We start from the raw sequence: 20,049 nt of genomic DNA, 5'->3' as shown, positions 1-20,049 counted from the left end.
GATTACAGAAGAGTTTTCTATCTAAATTTTTATGGATGGGGAAATTGTGTCATGCAAGAGGAAGTGACTTGTAGATCCAGCTGGTCGACTGCAGAGCTTGAAAACAAGTTCTGGACTCTTAAATTCCATACTCTTAGATCCCCTGCTGCAAATCTGCACAACTTTCACAAACTGTGCATGAGTAAAACCCAGTTGCTCAGTTTGCTTTATTGGTACAGTGACTTTTTCATTTTTAAAATCTTAACTGCCTACTTCTGTTGCTGTTTCAAAATACATGTATTTATAAATGTCAGGCAAGCGTCCTAGTAGGCTTTCGTATCTTTATTAAGTTCTGTGTTTATCATGAAATTCTCAAAGTAAGCAAATCATTTTTTTTCAAGTTACATTTAATAGGATGGAATAGTCCAAGACCGAGTACGCTAAATGTGGAACTGATGAGTAGATCACTTACATCTCTGTACTCCAGAAAATAGCAGCGTCTAAGGAAATGATTGAATACATTTAAAAGAAAATTAATACCAGCTTGGGTTTTGTGTTATATTTTATTGAACGTGTTATTCTTTTTGGTAGTGTAAAGTGGTATCTAGTTGGTGTTTTTATGAATGGTATCCTGACAAAAATGCTAATTGTCAGGAAATTCATGCAGGGATAATCCTTTAAACATGATAGCTGGAGGACAGGTTTAGCTAAGTCTTATTGCATCTCATTTGGGCTCACTGAGGGTTCCTTTGTATGTTCTTGAAGAGGAGGGATAAAAGCTAAATCCTTGGGAAATGACCAGATGTGCCTATACCAGTAGACTTATGTCTGTAGTAGGCCCAGAGGTCATGTTAAACAAATACAATTTAGAATTTAAAAAAAAAAAAAAAAAGGCTATCCCTGTGGCTTTACAGTCACACTCTAGCACTAGTTGGGAAATCCAAGTTCTGAAACAAAGTCGGAGTTTGAAAAAACTGAGCTCGGTAAAGAAAATCATGTTAGGACAGAAGATGATGCCCTTTTTCTGGGGGCCGAGGGGGGGAAGAGGGTGGTAACTGCAGTGCTCACACAGTGCTCCCTGCTGGGTGATTTGTAGATCGACGCTCACAGCAAATGAGAGTGCTCCCAGCAAGGTGTGTCCTGGTAACTTAACAATGGGTGAAATTCTGCCATTGTGTAACTTTGGGATTCCTTCTGCAGGAGATTAAAACCGAATAATGCTCTTTTCACAAGCTTTTGTTTATTTTTACATGAAGTTGTTGGTTGGATGTACTGTTAGTTGAATGCATACGTATCAAACCCTTTCTGTTTTCATGATGTTTAAAATTTCTAATAGGTTTTTCCCAGCTACGCTGCCAACCTGTGCTGCTAAAATAATACTGTTCTTGTGTTCCGCTTTTTGGAGCGAGTTATCATGTACTCAATTTTTCTTAAAATGACTGTCACCCCTGATGATGAGACATTATCCCATTAATGTTTTTGTTTTTATTTTCACATATAAATGCATTTGCTAGTCTTGATTTATAATATATAAATTAAAGTCAAGGTGTTACTTATTTTATTTAAATTTAGCAACAATGGTGTCGTTGAATGATTTTTTTTTTTAACAAAAGAGTAAAACTTTGAATCTGGTTGTAAAAGATAACATGCATTTTTATCTTAGTTTTAGGAATGCTTAAATCATTACACCAACTTCAGGTTGAAAATAGGAGATTAGAAGAACAGATAAAGAACCTGACTGCTAAAAAGGAACGGCTCCAGCTACTCAATGCGCAGCTTTCAGTGCCCTTTCCAACGATAACTTCAAATCCTAGCCCTTCTCATCAAGTACATGCCTTTCCAGTGCAAGCAGGTAAATAGTGTGAAAGTGTGGAAGAAATTTGAATGATTTATATGAAATACCCGTTTCATCTACAAATGCCATCAGTGGGAGATGCATGTACCTATATTATCAGAATAAATATTTTTGTGGGGATTAAAACAAACAAACAAACCCACAAAACCCCAAACCTCTAATGTTTAAAATCTAGTGGAAGACTTGTATAAACCGTTACTACTTGTTTCAATGTGGGTTTTTTCTTCAGTCTGGAGGACATCTGTTTGAATCTATTGATTCACTAATCATTTAGTTAATATTTTACTATTCAGCAGTGATTCTACGGTTGACTTTACATTTTGTATGTTTACCTTTGACATTATTTTAAAATAATTGCTCTGAATCTTCTTACATGTTGCAGAAATTTAATCACTGTTTTTTGAACTAATTGCTTTAGCACCTAGCACCGATTCCTTGAACAGCAGTAAAAGCCCTCATCTGGGAAACAGTTTTTTACCAGACAATTCTCTTCCTGTATTAAATCAGGTAATATTTATTTGTTCCTTCTAAACTTAAACTTGTTACAAGTTAACTCATCATAGCCGTTGTATTTTGCTGCTATGCGAAACTTTATGCAGCTGAGGGGGTTTTGTTGTTTGTTTTTACACCAGGAGATAACCTCCAGCGGACAAAGCACCAGCAGTTCATCAGCCCTTTCCACTCCACCACCTGCTGGGCAGAGTCCAGCTCAGCAAGGCTCAGGAGTCACAGGAGTTCAACAGGTCAATGGTGTGACAGTGGGGGCACTAGCTAGTGGTATGCAGACTGTAACCTCCACCATTCCTGCAGTGCCTGGTGTGGGTGGAATAATTGGAGCACTGCCAGCCAGCCAGCTGGCAATCAATGGAATTGTAGGGGCTTTAAATGGGGTAATTCAGACCCCGGCAACAATATCACAGAACCCTTCTCCTCTCACTCATGCAACCGTGCCACCCAATGCAACGCATCCTCTGCCAACTACGTTAAATAACAGGTAAGAATTTGCTGATTTATGTTTTTCTCGATAGTGTCTGTCTTCGGTTTAGCTGTATTTTTAGCTGCCTTATTCAAATGGTACATTTTCTGCCTTAGCCTTTAATTGTCAAACTAGGTTCTGCTCCTGATCTGTGAAAGAAAATAACAGCATTTAATGGAAGCATGAAGGTTAAAGAAGAAAGGTTTTCTGTTTAGCTTTTGTGAATCGTAGTTTGTATCCATTTATTCTTGTTTTTTTTTAATCGAGTCACATTCCAAAACAAATGTAATTATGCAAATGTGCTTCAGATCTTTTTTTAGTTCAGAAAACAATATTCTTTGTCCTGCCAATTGTTCTTCCAGGATTAAAGCAGCACTGGAAAAGCTACCATTTGTTGCAGTTGTGGGGGTGGAGGGGAAGCAGAAGGGGAACAGTATACGGTCATGTAGTTAAAGAGGTAATAGGCATAACTAACAAGAGTAGTGATGCAGCTGTGTGGTGTTTTCAGTTCTCTGCATCTGACTCCAAAGCAAGAAAACTATTTTTTGAAGTCATATTCCTAAAGGTTTTTAAGTGCATAAAAAGATCCATGTTTGAGTACAACAACCCTTTCCCCAAAACCAGGTATCCTAAGTAGCCTAAACTGCTGCTGCTGCTTGAGATACAAGGTAAATGGGTAACAAAAGGAGACAGCTGCGTTCCAGGAGGGGTTTGAACTGCTTGGTCTGGAAGTATTTTGGGATAGAGCAGAGCCAGGGATAACTAATTCACTTAACTCCTGATAACTCCAAGGATAACTCCCACTTCCCTTCCCCCTACCCTCTCGTATTGCCCTGCACTTAGGAAGAACAACCACTTTTCTGTGTAGAAAGAAATGCCTGCAAACAGGGAGTGGACTGCTTGTCTTTGAGTCTATTTTTGGAGATTATGCTGGATTACCCAACAAAAATGCATATGTGATTGGCATGTGATGGAAGGGATCCCTGGTTTTGTAGCTTTCTTCCATTTTTTCCCCTCATTGTTAATTGGCACTATCTGAATGTTCCTGTACAGTATCACTGGTACTGCTTCGTTAGGCTCACAAACCTGATACTTTCAAATGTGTCCTGGTTTGTTTTCATGTGCTAGGATATTTTTACTGAGCAGATTGTTTTTCTTAGCTTGTATATGAATGTAATATTTCATAGGTTAAACAAAAGACATTTCCTTAACAAGAAGATATTCTCTTTTCTTGTGTAGCAGAGGTCTGCAGAGAACACAAGAATTTTGATTTACTCTCCCCCAAAATCTGAGGAGTTGTTTGTAGTGAGAAAAACTAGACAAAATCAGTTATATTGACAGGTTGTACAATAATTCCTGGTACAGGAATTGTACAACAATTTCTGGTCATGCCAAGGTATCACTGGCCATGCTGTTCTTTTCTTATTCTTTTTTGTTAATCCACAGATTATTTACTTCTGCTTCTCTGTAGTGCAGAAGATCTTTTGTTTCTCTTTGATATCAATCTTAATTGCTGTCACTCTTGAGTGTGTAGCCTAGAAATAGACTACTCCAGTTCATGCAGAGTATGGAAACTCGTGTACTGCTGGTTAGCTCTCATTCTAGCTTAGATCAGACTCTAGAGTATTCCTGGCATTTTTCTGTTCTCTCCTACAAAAAGCTTGAGATGGCCTATAACTGTCAGAATTTCCATTTCCTTATCTTGTATGATCTCAATCTGCATTGCTCCCTTAATAACATTATTTTTATTGTGGTTTTTACACAGTTTTCTACTTTTTCTGAGCTCATGTCCCCCCCCCCCCCCCCCCCCCCCCCCCCCCCCCCCCCTTTTTTTTTTTTTCTGGGCCCCCTTCCTTTTGAGATGTTTCCCCGTTACTCACAAATTGGTGCTAATTGGATTTTAGTAGTGGTACATACGTTCCTTATCCCCGTTTTTTCCATCAAAAAGATTCTTGTGAAAAAACTTTCAAACAAAACAAAATTCACCTGTTGTTACAAAAAAAAAAAAAAAAGCTATGTTGTGCAGAGACTCTGGTTTGATTTTGGCTAAAGAAAATTGGGGAAAAAAATATGAAAGTCTTTTCCATTGGCTGGGATCATTGTTTCTGAAACTCCAGGGTACGCCGTTTGTTCCTGTCACCCTCGAGGTCAGCGCTGACTCAGTGGCAAGTAGCTGGCTGTTCCTGTAGTGTTAAATTCCTCTGGCTATCACTACTCTTTGAACTGCGTCAGTGGGAGGGTGAGCTTGTGAAAAGCACGGGCAGGCGTGGAGCTTTGCTGCTGCGCTGGTAGCAGCTCTCCGACCCTGGTTAGATGACGTGGTGGTGAACCAGGTTGGAGCTGGGTTAAATCACTGTTCCCAAGATGATGGCAAGTCATGCGAGAACCCAGCTCCACTTTTTAACTTTTTTTTTAATATTGTTTTATAATGAAAAGGCCTCCCAGATACTCCTGTAAGTTGCTGTTGATGGTAACTTCCCCAGTTTCAGAATCTGTCCTGTTTGATGTGAAAAGTAGCTGGGTTATTTATTGATACCTGAAAAGTGGTGTATACAACTGTTGGGTATAGTCCTTGTTCCCATGAGCTCTCTGTTAACCTTGGGACATGGGGAAGCAAGAAAACACTGGTTTTGCACGCTCTTCTTTGGGAAAGTTTCAAATGCTAGGTAAAAGCCTGCCTTCATTCAGTAGAGAAAAATACGAGGTCTTTTGGGGGGGCAGGGAGGGAAAGTTTAATGCAGATTGCGTCCTACCTTCAGAGCAACAAGGAGATCAAGTGATTGAAGGGAGAAGATAGGATTGTTTCTTCCACAGTCTAGCAACTGGAGAAGGCTGCAGGATGGAGAGGTTCAGACCAATTGTACCTTTTACTGAGAAGCTAAAAAGGATTAAATTTACATGCCAAACTGGTCTGATTTAGAGGAAGGTCCGTGGTGAAATCCAGTGAGCTGCCTTTTCCAGCAGGCTCAGGAGCCGCAGGGTTGTGTCTTCTACAGTTTGCCTTTGTTTCTAGGTGCATCTCAGCTGCTGGCTGTGGGTATTTTCCTTCAAGTGCCTTTGTAGAGCAGGAGAGGAAAACAGAGTGGGGAAAACAGCAACAGAAAAAATAAGGGCAAAGGTGAAACGTGATGTAGGAAAAAAGAGATAATGAGATTTTAATAAGTGAAAAAAAAAAACACAACACAGTGGAGAAGATTCATTCCAGTACAGAAAAACACACAATAAGTGAGCTAAAAGAGAAAAAGGAAGTAATAGTATTAGTCAAGTTGAGCATGCTTATTTTTTGCAGTTTTTACAAAAAAAAAAAAAGCTACATTTATTTAAAGCTGACTGAAAGAATTTCAAATAATTGAAAATTGTTTGAAAGAGCCACATGTAGAGCAAACAGTTCTGAGTTACTCGTATGTGATGTCAGGCCTTGCTTTTCATGTCATAGCTCAGGATGGAAATGTGGGAGTTTCTTTGGATGGGTGAAATGTCATCTCAGTGCTCATCAACAACCAAACAAACATAGCTGGAATTATTGGGGATTAAACGGATCGTGCAGTGGACACCCCGCTTTGTCACCTTAAATCCCTGCTGTGTCAGTGCCTTGAATATCAGGTGTACTTCTGATTACGCAGTTTCTAAAAATTCACGTAAGAAAAAAGCCAAAGAATACAGCGAGATTAACCAGAGGCAAAAGGGTTTGCACAGGACAGGGTTAGGAGAATTGATTTATTGGCTTGGGCAAAAGAGCACGTTGCACGAGAGCTTGGAGAGCCAGGAGAGTGCCAGACATGGGAGGAAGCGAATGGTGTGAAGCAGATGATAGGGAGTAAGTGTAGCCCAGCACGTGTTTCCCTGGCTCTGAAGCCATGCAGTGAGGTATGAAGCAGTTGGTTTGTCACCTGCCCTGTCCCAGCGATAGAGAATGGCCATGCTATGGGTGTTGTCACACCGGCTGGGTAATACCGAGTAAGTGTCCACGTGGAGCAGTGTGATGGACGCTGCAGGAAGACAAGGGAAATACCGTGCCCTGAAGAGCTGCTGATGGTAACCTGGCTGATTTGATTTAATTCCTTCCTACTGCTTGCAACTAGGAGTCCTGGTGGTCATCCTGCACACAGCTCCATGCTGCTGCCAGTGCTGGTGCCTTCGTACAATAGCCTCCTCTGCAGTAATGGACAATCTTCTGGCGTTTTTTGTGCTGGCTTTGGTTTCAGCTTGGTTCCCGTGAGATGCAGCTCATTGTGCAAGAGCTAGGGCAAGGGGAGGGGACAAAAATGCACAGCCGAAAGGGAAATACTTAACCTTTCAACAGCGGGATAAGCTTATATTAGCTTAAACCTATTGCAAAACTGCACCTAGTAATTTGCTGGGTGTTTTAAACTAATAAAAGCTAACAATGCTACCAAAAGAATAAATCCCGCCACCATCCTGATTCTGTTCCAGAACCATCCTTGAGTGTGCTGTTGGTATCGCAGTGAGCTGGCACAGCTGAAGAAACCCTTTATTCACAGAGCAGTTGTCAGCTGGATCGGTTCCCTGCCCCGTTTCGTAAAGAGCTGCAGAAAGGCTTGTGTGGGCACAGAAAGTGGGGCTGGGAGCGAAGTTGTAGCCAGCCTCCTGTCTGTGACAGCATCAGCTGAGCTGCTTCAAGGCTGAATTGTTTGCTAAATAACAGACAAGGTGTAGGCAGTAGTGATAGATCTGAATGTAACCGAAGATCAGAGTTGGAAGGAAACCAGGGCAGAGGAACTGCCGGTGAACTTGGTGTGTGCCTTTAAAATCCAAACAAACCAAGCACACACGTGCACACAGCTTTATGAACTGTTTTGTAGGTACATGATAAGAGAAAGATTCGGAAGATGATGAATTTGATCAGCGTGTGCTCATATGAGGATCCTTTAAGTAGAACAGAGCCAGATTTACCCTAACTGAAACTCCTGTGCATTCACTTCAGCCAAACTGGTGTAACCCCAGGCTTGAGGAACAATTGCTTGGCTTGCAGTTCTGCACCAGGGCAGTAACTGCTGAGTGGAGACTCCTACATGCTGGCACGAGTTGGCTCTTACACTTTTAATGTAGTTCAAGGCATTGCCCTGCCCAGCTGCCTGCTCTGTCTCTGCCTCAGCAACAGAAACAGGAGAAGGAGCAGGATAACTGCTCTGTCTGCGTGTGTTTTAAAGCCATCAAGACTAGCATATGAACTTCAATTGCCACATTTCTAACTTAATCTGTCAGGCTGTCATTTGCAGTAATTGAGGAGTCAGCACATACTCATTTCTGTCCTCTTCCATTATGGGAGCATTACCTCCGGGTAGGGCTGGGAGTGCTGTCCACTGCAGCGCGCTCAGAGCAGTCAGATCAGCTCACGTGGTGAAGTTCTCGTGGCAAAATGGTGATGGGGGTAAGAATCTGCATGCTGCACAGAGCAGCCAGTGCTTCATAATTTGGAGTGCTCATCAGGTTGCTGGTACAGCTTGCCCTGTGGTGGGTGGCGTTTTTAGAAGAAGCTGAAAATTGCATCTAAAAAAGACCGAGAAGCAACTTGAGTGATTTGAGTTGATGAGAGTAGGTCCAAGAACTGGGGTAGGACCGTGGTCCTTGCTCCAGTATTACACATGAATATGAGTCTGGTGAGATTGTGTCTGTTCAGCTGAGAAGCAAATACAGTTCCAGTAGCAGGCGTACCAGGTTTGGTAACAGACATGTAAGTAGTATTAAAGGCTGGTAGGGGCTTCCATAGAAAGGCCGTGTTTTAGATTATGTGAAATCTAAACTGGGATGGCAGTGGTAACGTCTAGCTATGGATCAAAAATGCCAGTTGACAAATTTTAATATTTGATGATATGCGATCAAAATACTGAACAGGAACTCTCTGTTTACATAATTTTTTTTTTGTTTCAATGGAATGCTGAAGTAAAAAGTTCTCGTACTTCCATGTAAACTGCAGTATTACCTGTCACACCCCACAGTGCCTCGGGACTAGGATTGCTTCCTGACCAACAGAGACAACTTCTCCTCCATCAGCAGCACCAGCAATTCCAGCAGTTACTGAGTACCCAGCAGCTCACGTCGGTAAGTCTTCCAGTTATAATTCACTTATTCGTCTGGTATAGTCTTAGGCATGGATAGATTCTCCAGCCTAATGCAAATACCAGAAATGTGTTTAATTTATGTTACAGCTTTTGAAAATCATTCAGTTTGGCGGTTGCTTCAGCCTTTTTGGATGACAGTCATGGGCTGCATCTGTGTGTATTGCTGTCAGAATTGCTGCTTAATGCCTTCAGTCCCATTTCATCCCTTGTGGAGTTGGTGGCTTGTCTCTCTAAGCATTAGCTGTGGGCAGTAGAGTCTGGAGCCATATTTGGGCTCTAGCAATATCCTAAACAAATTCCTGATACCACTGGGACTCTACCACAAAAGATTTTTGGAAATATCTTGTGAGCTGTCTTCACTCTGCCTTTCAGTATTCGTGTATGCCATAGGTAACTGGTTTAACTATTCGTACTGCCAGTTGTGTAGCTTTAGTGCTGTGGTAGAAACCTAGTTTGATATTCTCAGAGAGGCTTCTTTTGATAGAGACCTGGGAGGAGCCAGCAGGCTTTGCTGAACATGAGCTACTGATTTTGGGAAGTTTTATAGGCACTTCCTTCCCTTTCCCACAGACTTGTGGAGCTTCGTTAGTGTAACCTAAATTAGCTGGGATTAGGTTAAGGGTTGCACTGGCTGAAGATTTGGATAAGCAAGAACCCAGGGAGCAGCTATTATTCTGTAACTAACCCTTGATTATTTCCCCCCTGTCCCATCTTATTGCTGCAGGAACAACATCAGGCCCTTTTGTATCAGTTAGTGCAGCAGCAGCACCACCACCAACACCACCACCAGTCCGAAGTACAGCAACTGCAGATTACTGGAGGAGCACAGATACCCATCAACAACTTACTTTCAGGCACCCAGGCGTCACCACTAAATGCAGCTTCTACCAACCCATTCCTTACAATCCATGGAGATAACGCGGCTCAGAAGGTGACAGTAAGTATATTTCTCACCTCGTTTTCAAGGAAGTAGCTCCGTGAGGTAACTGAACGATAAGCATGTTACGTGCATGTATTTACAACTCAAGGATTGTGGAATTTTTTCTTTTCTTTCTATTTTTGAAGCCTTGGTCCACATTTAATGAGGTTCACAACTCATTGTATAAGTGACTATCTTGCAGTCACTAATACCCAGCCTCTTTGCTGCATGCTCCTGCTTCCGTGGATCAGGACTCATCCAGTGATTCCTGTCTTCCTCTTGTAAAACCATGAGCATAGCCCTTCTCACCCCACCATATTCCCCAGCTTTGTGTCTCCCATGTTGTCAGTCATTTGTCTCATCACCTTACTTGAAGAGCTTCACCTCAGCAGGCCTCAGGTAGCTGCAGAGGTTGGTTGATGACTTGAGAGATGAGGAGCCCATTGTTTGGATGGTGAAATAGGCATTAAGAGAATGGCTGTGGGTGTCTTGGTTCTGGCATGGGGAGATGAGGCTGTACACTAGGAGACTGAGCAACTCCTCCTGCGCCTGTTATACTAATGAAACCTTTCCTGGACAGACTAAAAAGTAAGATGTTTTTCCAGCAAAGATGTTCCATTTTTCTTAAACAGTGCCCTGTAACCTCCACCCCCAAGAGGCAAATTCTTCATTGCTCCTCAAGGAGTCAGAGAATAGACTTCATTCTCTCAGGGTCATGCAATTAAGATAGGTGAAACACAGAAGATAATGTGATGAATTTTCAAGACAGTTTTCCTAGAAACAGCTCCTTTCTGCTCAGAAATGTGAGCATTTACTTTTTGTGTGTGTGGTAGTTGTCACTTTCCAGCTTGGTCCATTACTGTGATGGAAACCATGCTGCACACTGCAGTACTGCAGCAAGACCATGTTCTTTGCTGGTCACCAAATAGAAGAGCACAAAGGCTGTATCAGGAGTTTGCTCAGTGCTTCGTCTCCTTTTAGAAATGCAAGCGATTTGTTCTGTTATGCTTAAAATTATCTCCCCTTCGTTTTCTGAAAATTAATAGGGAATGGGATTGAGACCATCTACTTTTTTATGTACATTGGAACAACCTGTTTTATACGTGATGTGCTTGCTTTGAGTTTTTTGAAATGGCTATTACTGGCTTTAGAGAACATGACCAGGCAGCAGTCGTTTTACAAATATGATGTTACAACTGTATTTAGTATTTTTGTAACAGTTACCTGTAAACAATTCAAGGAAATCTCAGAACATCTCCCAAATATAAAACCCTTAGAAATAATTATTTTTTAAAATTGCTTTCTTTTTAAGGTTATAGCTGAGTTTGCATTGGATTGTTGAATTATTTTAATCCAAAAATAATTTTTAACTAATTCTTGATTAGCAAAAGTTTTGAATGTTTTAACCTCACTTTGAATTGGAACAGGGTTTTCGAGCATTTCTGAAGCTCAGTGAATGAAGTGAGGCTCGGTTCTGTTCAGTACTCGCAGGAAATAGCAGCTTTGTCACAATTTATGAAAGAAACATATCAGTGACAGGGACAAAATGGGAACTGTATTTCTTTTCTGTTGGCAAAGGACAGATTTTACCCCTCTCCAGGGAGTAAAACTTAGCAAAGGTCACCTTGTATTATTCTTGACCATCATGTGGGATCCAAGGGCAGAGCAGCAGCCAGGAACAGAAAGGCCTGTTAGAAGGGAAGGTACAAGCAGTTCGTGTTTTGTTACGGCAGCTGGGAGGGACTTAGTCTGAGGTCCTTCAGAGGTGGTACTGCTCCTTTAACTGTTCTGTCCTTTCCCGTCTTTATTCTATGACATTTGATTATTCTTTACAATGCAAAAGTAAATTGCTTATTATTTAGATAGCTCTATTCAATTTACCTCATCTGCTTTGTGTAACATCCATCTCGGCTTTGTTATCTGCATGAATTTGATTGTATCTACCTCTGTATTTTATAATCTGATTTTTAGAAGTATTTTCTCTTACACAGAGGCTCAGTGATAAAACTGGACCAGTTGCGTCAGAGAAGAGTTGACATTTGAGTGATACTTGAGAACTGCATGTCCTGCTGTTATAGCACTTCATCTGGCTGCAAACTGCAGTTTTCCTTTCTGCAGATGTGAAGAAATGCAACAAGGAACTCTTACTGCACAGGAAAAGGTTAATAATTTTCAAAAGGATATTTTTGGTAGGCTTTGATTTGCTTTCTTGTTGCACTAAAGTGGATGTACTTTTTCATGTTTCAGACTGTGAAGTAGATAAAATTCTGCAAACTATAGTTATTTTGTCAATTTGATGGTACTAAGTACAAATTCAACCACGGAGAAACACATACTTGACTTTTCAGTACTAATCTCATAAAGGCTGGTAAACTGTTCGCGGTTAGGCATTACATCGATTTCAGAGCAGTAGTTTCAAAAAACAAAAAGAAAAAAGAACATCAAAAAAACAAAAAATGAAGCAAAACCCAAACCTAGCCAGTCTGAACCTCTGCTGCAGTTGCAATCCTTTTAGACTATGCTTGTGATGGCAGTCTGGACTTGCTACTTGTTTGTTTTTACACACACACATTTTGAAATCTGACTCATAAGGGAATCTACTTCTGAACTTTTTATTCCTTTAAATCCCGATTGTTATATAGGAGGAGTTTTTCCTGATTAAGAGTTTAAGAATTACAGTATGGAATCCAAAGTTTGTTAATTTTGGTGTAGTTTTTAGAGTTCTGAGGTTTTTAAAGGAACTGGTTTGGTTCCAGTGAGAAAATTTTTTTTTCTTACCAGATGAGAAGGCCACACTGGAAGAAGTATGTGCAGTGTTTGGCCTAAACCAAGTGCCTGTTGCTACCTCTGTTTTGTTGAAATGGCTGCAAACAGCTGATCATGCACTAGACGTGTCCTTGTTAGCAGCAGGAATATTCAGTGTTGCACCAGCAGCCTTGTTGTTCTGCCTTTATTAGAAGTGTTTATACCACTGTAGAGAGCTCAGGCAGATTGTTACCTGGGTCGCTTTTCACTAAGAAACTACCAAAAAAGTGAGTTGATATTTCCCACTAGGATTTAGCAGTGGTTGAAACGGGTGAACTCGTGTTAGGGCACTTCCACCAACAGCAGCTGATTTCCTGGCGTGACTCTATGCAGTACGGTGAAGTAAATTAAATTGGGGTAATGACCACTAATCAATAGTACGGTGGGAAATATTAGAGGAAAAGACCCAGCTGTAATTAGACCTCCACTGTGTACTTATTTGGAAGAACATGTTAATTCTGCAATATGTTTCTTAGTTGAACATTGCACAGTTCTTACCTCATTTCTGTAAATAAAGTTTTGTGAATCTGTTTTGTATTGTGAAGAATTCATAAGAAAACATTGATATTTTGATTTGTAATATTTCTAATTAGTAGATTTAATTGAAAAAGTAAAAATAATTTATTTTTATATGTTCTGGGGAATTTTTTAAAAATGTCACAAATCACTTTTGTAGATACTTTACAAAAGGAAACCAGTGGTTTATTTTACCTTCTCAACCCACTGGTGAATATTCTGTAACAATTTGTACAAAAGGTAAGATGGAAATGTGCTGTTATTTTGCCTAGATGTAAAATTCCAAGTGTATGAAAAGATATGTACAAAGCTTTTGTTAATAAACTTTAATAATGTTTATAGTTGCATATGGCTTGTGTGAACGTGAGTCTTGTAGAAAACCTGAGCATTTGTTTACATTATACAACGAGCAGGATTTTAATTGCACGTGACTGCTAAGCTTCATTACAATAACTTTTTAAAAGATGTTTTTCATCCTTAGTTTGTGCTTTCAGGAGACACTGATGCAGCTGTAACACTGTCCTGAGACATCTGTGCTTCCTGGACTTGGATGTCCAGTTGCAGTCCCATGCTGTGGTCTGATGTCAGAGGTTTCTTTTTCATGCTTTCAGGAGCAGTTGCTGTGAGATTGCTGGAGCAGTGAGCTGTGGTACTTAGTAATGCCCCAAACTCATATTCAAATAACTTGATGAGAGCTCTGTGGAGATGGGACATGTTCTTCATCTATGGTGGTGCCTATGCTGACATGATCAAGATCTTTGGGTTTTGTTGTGATTTTCGTACTGTATTTCTGTAAAATTAGTTCATTTTTCTTCAGGAATTTTGCTTGCTGTCCATGAAGGTGGTGGTGAACACCAACAAAGCTGCTGGTCTTTTATTTGCCAGATAGCAAGGAGGAAACGCAACCCTTCCCTTACTGTCACTGAGTCTGAGCTTTGTGATAGCGCAGCTTTTGGCAGACGAGGGATGCTTGGTGCTGCCTTCGTGACTTCATTCCTTGCTAGTCAGGTGCAGGCTGTGGGCTGAGAACAGCTTTGGAACAAGCAGCAAGGTGGTGCTGCTACAGGCCTGTGGCATTTGTACGTCATCTCCTTTGCTCAAGTTCTAAGGATCAAATATTTGTTCTGTTTCTGAAGGGGAAAACTGAAGTCTGGAAAGACTGATAAATGAGCAAGCTCAGAATTAACGATAGGGAGATGTGAAACATCCTTTGCCAGAGCCAGGGCCATCACTAATTCCCCCCTCCTACTGTGTAAACAAATACCAAACCAGTGGAAGGGGTAAGCCTTGCTTTTCGTTGCCCATTCCTCTTCTCCAAGTTACCTGGTTCCTGGTAAGATGTAGAGAAGCAAGAAGGGGCCAGAGTTGGAAGGACCGGTGAGACTGCCAGCCTCGGGACCTTCTTACCATCTTCATTTGTCAGACCTTGGTGCCAGCAGCCTGAGATAGCGATGGCTGTTGTACGGTGCTCCTATTCCTGACGGACCAACAATCAACAGCAGGGAAGTAATGAAAAGGACAGTTCTGACATCTAAACAAAACTCCAATTCGCTGGTCTTTAAAGAAAGAGACCACATCAAAGCCAAGTTCACGAGGGCCAGATGCAGTCAAAACCAACCTCAATGATTTTGCAGATCCCGACATCAAAGATCCTGCTCTGTGGCTGACTTGGCACCAGTTCAGCAGGCGCTGAGGCTGCCGTCCCTGTGGAATGTCTCTGCTGCCGAAGCAGCACAAGCCCTGATGCAGGTCCCTGTCAGCCGAGGCCCAGGTTACTGACACCCCTCAAAATGCAGCAGGAACTGCTCCGGATTCAGTGCCATGGGAGCAGCCAGCTTGCTGCTGCTCCTGCACCTCCCTGGGCCTGTGCTTCAGGTAGGTTGGCTCTTCCAGCCCACTGCCTCCATCCAGGCAGGCCCAGCACCACATTTCAGCAGTCACACACAGAACAACGTCACCAAGATCGTGTGTGCCTCTGCTGCTTCAGGCATGCAACCGGAGCAGGGTGCCCTAATGGCCTGCACAATCATTGTGCAGCCTTAAGGCTTTGCTGTCAGATAACCTGCATTGGTCAAGCAGCTTGGTTTGCCTGGCCTTACAAACTAAAAAGGAGACAGCGCTTCTTACCTGTGGCGCTCCTCCTTGGGGCCTCTGCTTGGAGCTTCTAGGGCTAGGAGGAGCTGAAGGTGCGGGGCATGCAGCATGTGATTTGTGCCAAACACGCAGTACTAACACAGGCAAATCATAAGCAAAGCTCTTAAGTGGTTTTTAAAGATTTCCAATGATAAATGCAGTCAAAGTCCTTATTTGTTCCCCATTCTCTGCCTTAACTAAGCCCACTTGGACTCTTCAGAGCCACAACCGTGGAACGTTTTTGTATTGAGTGCATCAAGGAGATGACAGAAGCTCCTTTCTCCACAGTTGCAGATTTCTCTCTCTCTAGTGTGCAGCATACACCACCACCACCTTCTGTGCTTCCTGGCAACTCTGGTTTGTAGCCCCTGGATTGTGCTGAGTTCTCTTTTTTTTTTTTTTTTTTTTTTTTTTTTTTTTTTTGTTTTTGTTGTTTTTTTTTTTCCTTTTTCTTCTGCTTGGTCTACACCTTCCCTGCAGTGTGCTGTATAACGCTGGGCACTCCATTCCAGGTGAAGTCTTCTAGTAAATACTCAGTGAGTACAAAGGAAAGATGACTTTTTTTTTTTCCCTCACAGGCTGTATTCTGTTACTTGCTTTGAACCTGCAGGGCATTGCCAGCTTAATGTGAGTGGATTACAAATCCACCACGGATCCTGTTCTTGGAAGAGCTATTACCTCACCAGTTACTTGCCAGCTACTGTTACAGCACTTGAGCTGTTTTGAAGAAGACAATGTTCTTACCCTGAGGCCTGGGTTATTCCAAATTTGGATTCTAATTTGAAAGAAGTAACTTGTAAGAAGATGGTTTTGCAGTAAAATTGTGTAAACTCAGTGCAGCTAAGCAGCACGGGGCTGAGTTTTTCCATTTCAGTGGCCACCCCAAGCCCAGCCCCTCCTGTTACAAGTACCCAGAGGCTGGAGCTCCCTCTTCCCGTTCATTATACTTCTGGTTGCCACCTGGTTGTAGAAGGCTGTTCACAGCCTTGCTACTCACAGCAGAAACATTTCCATTACCTGGCTAATTTTTTTCATGAACAATACACCTCCGGTCCTACCTCATCCTTGTCAGTGCTGCCAAGTTAATTTTCACCGATTCACCTAACCACTTTAGTAGGCTTTTCTTCGTAGCCATTTCAATTACCTTGCTACAGTCAGCTTACAGTGACTGGATGACTTTAAAGTTAAGCTTTCCTGATTGCTTTTGAAAATACATCACTTGATTTCAGCAAAGACTCCTTTCATAGGAGCCCTAGTAGCACACAACTACTGCTTGATCAATTAGCACACAGATTTTAGTACACCTACTAAATGTTTGTTTTCCTATGTAGTAAACATTTACGTTTTGTTTCACAAAGAAATTTAAATGCATTACCGTGTCTAGTAAGCCTTCTATATTTTCTTTTTTTTGACAGCCTAAGATTAGTGTTTTTAACAAGACCGAACAAATCAGTATGTTCCACTTGGTAAAGAACCACTACAGAACCCTCTCATCTTCCCTAAATCGTTGTCCCTTGAAGTTTTATGGAAATGGGATCAAATTTTGTGAAATGCTGATGTGACAAAAGCAACACAATTGGCAAGTAATTACTGGAAGAAATCTTCAGAATAAATCTCAGAAAATTAACCGATTTTTGGGCCATCAAGCTCTGCGTTTGAGCCTTCCAATTTTGAGTTTTCCAAATACGTGGTATTCTGATTTTTCATTTTAATTTTCAATTGAGGTTCAAAAGCTTATTAAAATCCTACTATTAAATCAGAATCTGGGTGGTAAATCTTGTTTTTGTTTTTTAAAAAAGCAAGTCTTTAAATGTTTTTTGCAAAAGACAATAATCACTGCTCTGATTTATTGATACTGTTTACAGCCCATTAAGTACCCATTATTCAGCACTTTAAGCTTTGTATAACTTTTCCAGAAATATGAAAAATAATATTGCAAATAACGAACAATAACTCTTATTACCCACTCTTCAAATATGAAATCAAACTCTATTGAATCCAGCATATATGAAAAACAAGATATAAGAAATCTTAGCATAATAACGTTGGCTTTTAAGTGCAATTCTGTACTTAAAAACTGGTCATGAAGATTATGCTTTAAATATCTTAAAGACCTTTAACCTTCTTACTCATTTCAACTTTACCAAATAACAGCACTACTGAAAATCGCTGTGTATGAGGCTGCAGGTTTAGAGAAGAGAAATTATATAGCAAGTGCATGTACATGTACAGGGAAGTTAAGACTAGAAATACTCCTATTTCTAAATAGGAGAAGGGACATTTTATGTAGCAGCAGACATGCTTTATAAGCATCTTGTCTTGTATTTATAGCTGGAAAAAATTAAAACACAAAAACCCTTGAGTGCAGAATTCCATTATTCTCATGCTTGCTTAACATTTTCAGATCAATTCTGTCTTTCAAAGCACCACTTGAAATTCCTCATATTCTGTATGTTTTTAACTGTAAACCTACCCGTTCCAGTATGCAGTTATCGCTGGGAGTTTTCCTTAAGATCCACAGATTTTTAAGACATTCTCACGTATGTGCACAAGCAGCTCTCCTGCACAAAAATACACCTTCATTCTTCAACACACAAACTAGATGATGGCAGATTTATTGATATTTTCTTTTACTAAGGCACATGACATATAGAAATACTGAGGTACAAAAATGCAGTTTCCTGCATATGAGTTTTAAAACCCCATTTTGACAAAGACAACCTAAATCTCTTCTGCTCTGAACGTTCAGTTTTTAGCCATTTTTTTCTTTTGTACCAGTTCCACAAGCAGTTTGTATCTTGCTATACACTCCTCCTGAAAGGAAAAACAAAAGTATTAATTAAAATTTGGTATTTTAGTATTGCTTTACCTCTATACATGCTACCTCGTTATAAGAGAGCTGTTCTGTGTTTTTTTTTTTCTCCCCCAAAGTTAGTCATGCGATGAATTTCAGAAGAACATACATCTCCTGAAAAGTGGATTCGATAAATGAACTTCGTTTACCTTTCTTAGCAGGTAATTTCTCTCTTCAAAGAGCACACAAAGCCAAGAAAACATTTGTTCAGTGTTTCTTGACAATGGCTGTAAAAGCAATTGTTGAGCAGTTGCATTGTGCTGCCTATTCCAGAACAGGTACTCGGGTACGAGCCGCACCGCAGGTAAAGATGAGCCTTTACGCTCACTCTAACAGCTCCTACTGACAGCCACATCAGCTTCATAGCCAGAGAACTACTTGGAGCCTGTATTTCCTGCTCTCTCACCCTGTTTTTGGCACAAATAAAATAAGGATTTTCTGCAGCTACCATGACTGAAGCAAGCACACTAAGCTAGCACAACTATTACGGAATCTACCACAGACCAGCTATACCAATGACAGCAAATGCTATTTTAAGAAGGTTGTACTTACTAAGAGAATATTAGATAAGTTACCGAGCATTTAACACTTGCAGCTGGGTTACTTGTTTTGTTTGTTCATTGAGGTGGGTTGAGAAGGGTATTGTAAAAATGTAAACAAAGCAGGTCACTGACATTTGGTTACTAACTTTGAATCAAAATTTGTTTTAAAATCTAGTTTGTTCTGCAACTGAAGATCTGAAAGGCAGAGGAGAGGAAGGTATTTTAAATGGAACAGGAGCTACTTCAACATTTTCTGTAATATAGTAAACAAAGTGATTTAAATGAAAATATCTTTATGAAAGCAACCATGACAGTAATGATCTTTAGGTCAAACACGTCCTGCCTGGTAGTTACAAGTTAAGTAAAGACCTCGCTTTCCTGCGTGGACCTTCAGTTCTTAGGGTAATCATAAACTGGTAGACAATCATTTTCCTCTTGATTTACACTACAATTCAAACAACACTGACTGTACCTTGCTTTTTCCAGGAACACACTTTGCTATTTTATCCCAACGATCTGTTGTTCCCTTTGGATACTGCTGCAAGGCCATTTCGAGAAGTTTCTGTTGATTTTGAGTCCACAAGTCTTCTAAGGCACGGCTTTTCTCCCTTTTTCTGCTCTCATCATCACTCTCCTCCTCTTGCTCTGCGTTATCAAAATCTTTCTGGCGTCTTCCTCTGCCCTTCTCTTCTGGTACCTCTTTCGTTGCTGTCAGACCCGTTTCAGGAGCTTTGACAAGTTTTCGTTTGCGATGCCTGGTTTCGCTCACAGCGGTCTCCTTGAGATCCATTTGGCTGTCTGTCTGCTCCGGGATTTGACTGAAGTTCCCTTCCTCCGCCTCCTCCTCTTCCTCCTCTCTTTCTCTCTGGGTGATTATGTGGTCTGGTAAATTCACGTTGACTTTGACATTCTTGGAATTCTGGGCCAAGGTTTTAAGCTCGGAGAGCCTGATGACACCTGTTGAGGTACCGATATTACACGTCTAAACAAATAAACCACCACCAAGAGGGAACTGCCAGATAGAAGGGACCCGAAATTGTGCAGACAGCAGATGAAGCTCTTATGGATTAAGAGCTCAATTCCTTACGTTTATCCTGAAATCAAGGTTTTTATTGTAATAAAAGCAATATAATATAAAGAAATGGACTTTGCCAATTATAGCTTAGCTGGTATATGTGAAGTGACTAATAAATTACCACACGGATATAAACAAACAGAACAGCATAAACAAATGAACAAAACCCACAAAAAACTGGCTAAGAAAGGCTGGGAAGAGGTGGCTTAAAAAGGAAACATTCCCTCAGAACACCCGTGGGTTCTCTTTGTTGCTCAGAGTAAGGCAAGGCTGCAAAAGCCTGGCTGCAAAGTGACAAGGTTTACCTGGAAG

The 20,049-nt window shown here is 40.9% G+C and overlaps 2 protein-coding genes across 4 annotated transcripts in view; one reads left to right on the top strand and one right to left on the bottom strand.

The window, feature by feature from the left end:
* Nucleotides 1-13,470, top strand: part of MLLT10 (MLLT10 histone lysine methyltransferase DOT1L cofactor) — a 117,509-nt gene extending 104,039 nt beyond the window's left edge. For 2 of the 3 annotated variants that reach the window (XM_032181515.1, XM_032181513.1), the window contains 6 exons: nt 1,643-1,831; nt 2,253-2,341; nt 2,467-2,828; nt 8,771-8,873; nt 9,618-9,830; nt 11,804-13,470. In XM_032181515.1, the coding sequence (XP_032037406.1) occupies nt 1,643-1,831; nt 2,253-2,341; nt 2,467-2,828; nt 8,771-8,873; nt 9,618-9,830; nt 11,804-11,848 (1,001 nt within the window). In that variant the 3' untranslated portion in view covers nt 11,849-13,470. Of the gene's footprint in view, nt 1-1,642; nt 1,832-2,252; nt 2,342-2,466; nt 2,829-8,770; nt 8,874-9,617; nt 9,831-11,786 lie in introns of all 3 variants that reach the window. The other variant, XM_032181516.1, reaches the window with a different exon arrangement.
* A 3,609-nt stretch (nt 13,471-17,079) lies between these two features.
* DNAJC1 (DnaJ heat shock protein family (Hsp40) member C1) overlaps nt 17,080-20,049 on the bottom strand; it is a 98,782-nt gene continuing 95,812 nt past the window's right edge. Inside the window, exons 11-12 of the mRNA XM_032181576.1 lie at nt 19,135-19,619; nt 17,080-18,080 (exon numbers count right to left, since the gene is read on the bottom strand). Of these exons, the coding sequence (XP_032037467.1) occupies nt 18,012-18,080; nt 19,135-19,619 (554 nt within the window). The 3' untranslated portion in view covers nt 17,080-18,011. The remainder of the gene's footprint in view (nt 18,081-19,134; nt 19,620-20,049) is intronic.

Source organism: Aythya fuligula, chromosome 2, assembly GCF_009819795.1.
Source record: "Aythya fuligula isolate bAytFul2 chromosome 2, bAytFul2.pri, whole genome shotgun sequence".
NCBI classification, from domain to species: domain Eukaryota; kingdom Metazoa; phylum Chordata; class Aves; order Anseriformes; family Anatidae; genus Aythya; species Aythya fuligula.
Note: the sequence above shows the minus strand (reverse complement) of the source record. Positions and strands in the feature narration are given on the sequence as shown.